The sequence below is a fragment of the Orycteropus afer genome, unplaced genomic scaffold (genome assembly GCF_000298275.1).
Source record: "Orycteropus afer afer isolate SDZICR_OR568_19922 unplaced genomic scaffold, OryAfe1.0 scaffold00930, whole genome shotgun sequence".
Lineage (NCBI taxonomy): Eukaryota > Metazoa > Chordata > Mammalia > Tubulidentata > Orycteropodidae > Orycteropus > Orycteropus afer.
The window spans coordinates 159,584-166,529 of NW_006922517.1; the positions used below are offsets into that span (position 1 = coordinate 159,584).

General features: G+C 38.2%; 1 protein-coding gene across 1 annotated transcript in view; it reads left to right on the forward strand.

Annotated features, from left to right (window-relative positions):
- Positions 1 to 6,946, forward strand: part of ATP7A (ATPase copper transporting alpha) — a gene marked incomplete at its 5' end in the record, with an annotated part of 170,780 nt that overhangs the window by 126,184 nt on the left and 37,650 nt on the right. The window contains 2 exons of the mRNA XM_007958337.2: positions 469 to 641; positions 2,280 to 2,483. Coding sequence (XP_007956528.2) covers positions 469 to 641; positions 2,280 to 2,483 — 377 coding nt within the window. The remainder of the gene's footprint in view (positions 1 to 468; positions 642 to 2,279; positions 2,484 to 6,946) is intronic.

The following is a 6,946-nucleotide window of genomic DNA, read 5'->3' on the forward strand; positions in this document are numbered from 1 at the left end:
CAAGGAGGGGTTGCTATGAGTCGGGGCCGCCTCGACAGCACATAACAACAACAACAACAAACAACTGTTAACCCCTAGGAGCTTTGGTAGTGTAATGCCTAAGGCACTTGACTGCTAACCAGAAGGCTGACAGTTCAAACCCACCAGCCACTCCTCGGAAGGAAGGTTGGGCTATCTACTTCCATAGTGATACTGCCTCGGAAACCCAAGGAGGGGCTCTATGAGTCGGGTCCGACTTGATGGCACATAACAACAACAGTTAACCCCTAGTACTCATATATTAGTTATCCCTTCCTTATTCTATGAATTTTCATTACCAAATATTGAGGTTCGTTGCTGGGTTTGTGGTATGAAGTTTCATTGGACTCACAGATATATTGTGTTAAGCTAAGCCCTGAACATTAATGAACTTAATGTAATTCATTTACCTCTGAAGTTTTAAGTAATATTCTTCCATTGTATTTAAAGCTCTCTTCATTTTTGCTGTTCCTATATTAGATGAGCTGTGTGGGTTGATAGCCATTGCTGATACAGTGAAGCCTGAAGCAGAATTGGCTGTTCATATTCTGAAATCCATGGGTTTAGAAGTAGTTCTGATGACTGGAGACAACAGTAAAACAGCTAGATCTATTGCTTCTCAGGTAATTGGTTTACTTAGTTATTGGAGTGGGGGTATGTGGTTGGTAATTTCTTATTCTTCATATACATTTTATTTTTTGCCTTCAGACTCTAAAATAGTCCATATTACCTATTATTTTCATTATCATTGAGTAACCCTAGCTGCTTCCTTAAAGAAAAATTGGTGTGTCATGCTGGAAGGTCTTTGGACTTTGTTACTGTTAGTAAAAGCTGTTTATCTAGTTTTAGGAGCTCTGGTTGTGTAGTGCCTGAGGCACTTGACTGCTAACCAGAAAACCGGCAGTTCAAACCCACCAGCCACTCCTTGGAGGGAAGGTTGGACAATCTACTTCCAAAGTGATACCACTTCAGAAACCCAAGGAGGGGTCACTATGAGTCGGGGGTCTACTTGACAGGACATAACAACAACAACTAGTTTATTAGTAGTTGTGTGGGAATGTATAGCAGTTTCTGTTGATGATTCCTTTGACATATTGCTCATACTCTTCCTCAATACTACCAGCCTAAACCAGACTTTCATAGTCCCATGCCTAATATATGGCAATAGCCTCATGTATTTCCCCCCACTAGTCCACCCTGAACAACACTGATGGAACAGTCTTTCTAATGCATTACTTTGACATACCATTTTTCTGCTACTGATCCCCAAATTTGCCTTACCTTCAAAACTTTTCTTATGTTATTATTTTCCACTCTGGAATATCTTCTCCTCTCTTCTTTGAATAATACCAGCCATATGTTCATAATTCTTATATTAAAAAAATATAGAATGATATAAAGTGTAAATTTTAAGCCATCCTTTTACCATGCTCTGATGCAATTCTGCTTCCCTAGAGTTTTTCTACTCCCCTAAACTTTTTCAGAGAGCTCTGGTAGCATACTGCCTAAGGCACTTGACTACTAATCAGAAGGCTGGCAGTTCAAACCCACTAGCCACTCCTCAGAAGGAAGGCTGGGCAATCTACTTCTGCAGTGATACTGCCTCGGAAACCCAAGGAGGAGTCGCTATGAGTCAGTCTGACTTGACGGCACATAACAACAACAGACTTTTTCATATACTTACATGTTCATATACAAATACATAGTTCTGGTATGTTCAACATAAATTGGATCATTTTGGACAGATAGTTTAGTATTTTGCTTTTGTCTAATATAACAATATGCCTGGGAGCTTTTCCTATTCCTGAACATAAAAAATAATTTTATTCTTTTTACATTGCTACATGGAATTGCATTGTATGTATATATCATAATTTGTTTAATTATTCCCCTATGATGGATGTAGGTGGTTTTCAACTTTTTTTTTTTTTTTTTTTTACGAACAGAGCAGTAGTGAACATCCTTGAACATATATCTTTTTGTACATGTGAAAGTATGTCCAAAATATAGCTAGAAGGGGAATTACTGGGCCAAAGGATGTACACATTTTGATAGATGCTGCCAAATAAATACCCTACAGTTTACACATCTACTAACGGTATAAGAGAACTCATTTCTCCACGTTTTTACTAACACTGGACATTGTCAGTATTCTAAAGTTTGGGTATCTAATGGGTGAAAATGATGGCTCATTGCTAAGCATGTTTCAGATGCTCAATAATATTTCTTGAAATGAATTAACTTTATTTTTCCTTATATAGGTTGGCATTACTAAGGTATTTGCTGAAGTTCTACCTTCCCACAAGGTTGCTAAGGTGAAACAACTTCAAGAGGAGGGGAAACGAGTAGCAATGGTAGGAGATGGAATAAATGACTCTCCAGCTTTGGCAATGGCTAATGTTGGAATTGCCATTGGCACAGGCACAGATGTAGCCATTGAAGCAGCTGATGTGGTTTTGATAAGGGTGAGTACTGTAGCCTAACATTTGAGAAACTATTTCTATTAGAGTTCTCCAGAAAAAGAGAATCAATAGGATAGACAGAGAGACAGAGACAGAGAGAGAGACTGAATTATTTTAAGGAAGTGGCTCATGCAATTAGAAGGGCTGGCAAGACCAAAATCTGTAGGTAAGGGAGAAGGCTGGAAACTTCAGTAACCTTGAGTCCAAAATCCATAGGCTAGGCAGTAGACTGGAAATTCAGGCAGGATGTCTAGGTTACAGACTTGAGGCATAATTCCTTTTCCCCAGGAAACCTCAGTTTTTGCTCATAAGGCCTTCCATTGGTTGTATGAAGCCCACCCATATCATCAGGGGTAATCTCCTTTACTTAGAGTCAACTGATAAATGGTAATTAAATCAACAAAATACCTTTATAGCAGCATCTAGAATAGTATTTGACCAAACAACTGGGCACCATAGCCTAGCCAAGTTAACACATAAAATTAACCATCACAGTTATCCCTTTTTTTAAAAAAGAAAAAAATGCATTTTATTACAATATAATTTATGTACAGTGAAATACACAAAACTAAAGTGACATGGGTCAATGCATTCTTTTTTTTTTTTTGCAGTGTTTCCCTCCCCTCCCACCCCTGGCAATGAACAAAGAAAACTTCCTTCCATATGTAAACCTATCCTTGACCCTCCACAACAATGAACTAATACTGTATTTGTCCTACCGTGATTGACTTATTTCACTCAGCATAATGTCCTCCAAATTCATCCATGTTATGCGGTGTTTTGCTGACTCTACATTATTCTTCAGTGTTGAATAGTGCGTTTGTACTGTAGTTTGGTTACCCATTCTTCTTTTGATGGGCACATAGGTTGTTTCCATCTTTTTGCTATTGTGATTTGTCGTTGTCGTTTTGTTACATGCTTTTTCATGGTGTTGATTTCCTTGCTCCATGTAATTTTCTATGCTGAGCTCATTTTGTTTATGAATTGTGTTATCACTTCCTTCATTGCTATTGCTTTAGTATTTGCTAAATATTTGTGCTGGTCCTCTTTTTTGATGTGAAGGTTTATCATTTTTCTTTGAGGTTACCCTGTCATTTATAGTTTTCTTCCCAAGTTTAGAACAGTCTGTTCTATCTTGTAGTTGTCTTGACTTCCCTACCATCTAGAAGTTCTGTAGCAACACAGTTTTTTCCCTCTTTTTGGTTTGTAGTTGTCCTCATTTGTCAATTGATGTCTCTGGTTCCCTGTTTACAATCTTGTAGGCTTATTTTCTTTGGATACTTACAGGGCTGGGTTGATTTCTGGGATATATCATCATGTGTAATGGTCAGTTGTTGTTTGCTGTTGTTGCTTCTCTGTCCAAAGGACTCCCTTTATCATCTCTTGTAAGCTTGGTCTGGTTTTAACGGATTCCCTTAGTTTGAGCTTATCTGGAAATGTCTTAATTTCACCATCATCTTTGATGGACAATTTTGCTGGGCATATAATTCTTGGTTGGGAATTTTTCTCTTTCAGGGTTTTATATATACCATCCCATTGTCTTCTCACCTGCATGGTTTCTGCTGAGAAATCTGAGCTTAGTCTTATTGATTCCCCCTTATAGGTAACTTTTCGTTTTTCCCATGCAGCTTTCAGGATTCTTTCTTTTGTCTTTGGTTTTGGTGAGTTTGATGATATGTCTTAGTGCACAGTTATCCCTTTGTTTACTTGTTACCCATCTACAATTTTTAAAAAAAATTTTAATTTTTTTTTGTCGTTTGAGTAATAGTTTACAGAGCAAATTCATTTTCTGTACAGCAGTTCATACACATTTTGTTTCATGACATTGACTGCAATTCCCCACAGTGTAACAACTCTCTTCCCACTTCCTCCCTGTCCTTACTTCTTCCCTGTGTCCTTCCCTCCCATGCACTCCTGCCCCACAAGCTATCTCCCTGTACAAACATTGCACTTCTATTCTCCCACGATTGATTGCTCCAAGGAGTGTATCTATTTGATGTACGTGTTTACCCTGTATTCCTGTCTACTGTTTGGCTGGAATCCACAGGAGTTCAGTTCCAAATCTGAAGGTAACTAGGGGCCACAGTCTTGGGGGTCTCACTAGGCTCTATCAGACAAGTAAACCTTTTTTTTATGATTTTAAGTTTAGCTCCACATTGTTCTCCCACTCTATTCAGGATCTCCTGCGCTGATTCCTTTCCAAAGTGGTTGACAGTGGTAGCCAGGCACCATCTAGTTCTTCTAGTCTCATGGTCATATAGGCTGAAGATTGCATGGTCCATTAGTCCCTTGGACTAATTGTTTCCATTTATCTTTGGTTTTCTTCATTCTTTTTTGCTCTGGATGAGGAGAGAACCATCGTTGCATCTAGATGGCCACTTGCAAGCTTTTAAGACCCCAGTTGCTACTCACCAAAATAGGATGTAGAACAGTGTTTATGTGCAGTATGCTATGCAAATTGAGCTTGATGTCCCCTGTGAGCATGGTCCTGAGTCCACAGGTCCAACAATTCACGCCATCAGGGTGGTTGACTGTGCCTAAGAAGTTATCATAACTTTGCCCCCCATTACTTCTAGTTATATGGACATTCTTACAGTACATACAAGTGTGTATGTAGAAATATTGTCTGCCAACCTTATATATGTTCATGAGTACATTCCCTTTTGCCTAGACATACCTGATCATTCAGCCTGTCTATCCATCTATTTACCTGTAGATTAATGTTTTTTTTTATCACCGATAATGCAGTATCATACATGTAAAATAGTTTATCTTTGTTGTCTGTACCTCTTGTGTACCTCTCTGTGTCTTCCTGTTCCTCAGTGCCACTGTGTTGATCGTTCACTTTTGGTATATTGCCCTTCCCTTCACCCAAACCAATACTTCTCTCTACCTATCTAGCAATGTTCCCTTCCCTCCCCTTCCATCCCTGGTAACCAATAGAGAAAGTTTCCTTCCATATATAAACGTTTCCTTGACTTTTTACCATACTGAAATAATACAATATTTGGCCTTCTGTGGTGTTCACCCATGTTATGTGGTATTTCACAAATTCTACATTATTTAGTGTTGCGTAGTATTGCACTGTGTTTATGTAGCATAGTTTGGTTACCAGTTCTTCTGTTGATGGGCATTTTGGTTATTTCCATCTCTTTGCTACTGTGAATAGTGCTGTGATGAATGTGGGTGTGCATTTATCTGTTCGTGTCCTGGTTCTCACTTCTTTAGGTTATATACCTAATAATGGTATTGCTGGATCAAATGTTATTTCTAATTACAACTTTTTAAGGAATTGCCATATTGATTTCCACAGTGGTTGTATAATTTTAAAGCCCCATCAGCAGTGTATGAGAGTCCCAGTCTCTCTACATCCTCACCAAAAACTCACTGCCATCAAGTTGTTTCCATTTCATAGCAACTCCATTTGGTTTCCAAGGCTGGAAATCTTTACAGAATCTTTACATCCTCACCAGCATTTGGTAATTTCTGTCTTTTTTCAACTTTGCTATCAGTGCTAGGGTAAGATGGTATCTCATTGTTTTAATTTGCACCTCACTAATGGCTAATGATTGCAAACATTTCTTCATGTTTTTGTTGGCCACCTGAAGATCTTCTTTGGTGAAGTGTCTATTCATGTCTTTTGCCCATTTTCCAATTGGATTCTCTGTCTTTTTGATGTTGAAGTGTTGGAGTTCGTATAAATTTTAGAGATACATCCCTTGTCATTGTCGAATATTTTTTCCCCATCTGTAGGTTCTCTTTTTACTCTTTTGGAGAAGTCTTTTGATGCACATAAAATTTAATTTTTAGAAGGTCCTATTCATCTAGTTTATCCTCTGCTGTTTGTGCATTTTAGGGTATGCTTTCTATTCTATTTATGCCATGAAGTAGGGCTTGTAAGTTTGCCTCTATTTTTTCCTCGATGAACTTTATAGTTTTCAGTTTCACATTTACATCTTCAATCCACGGGGAGGTAGTTTTTGTGTATCGTGTGAGGTATGGATGTTGTTTCATTTTTCTTCAAATGAGTAACCAGTTTTGCCAGCACCATTTGTTAAAGACCTGTCTTTTCCCCCTTTAATGGATTTTGGCCCTTTGTCAAAGATCAGCTGAACATAGGCTGATGGATCTATTTCCAGGTTCTCAATTCTATTTCACTGGTCTGTGTGACTGTCGTTGTACCGATACCAGGCTGTTTTGACTCCTGTGGCTGTATACAGTAAGTTTTGAGATCTCAGAATGTGAGACCTTCTACTTCGTTCTTCTTCTTCAGTAGTACTTTGCTTATCTGAGATCTCTTTCCTTTTCATATAAAATTAGTGATTGTTTTCTACATATCCTTAAAGAATGTAGATTGGATCTGGATTGGAATTGCATTGAATGTATGGATTGCTTTGGGTAGTATTGACATTTTCACAGTGTTCAATTTTCCTATCCACAAGCATGGTATGTTCTTCCATTTATGT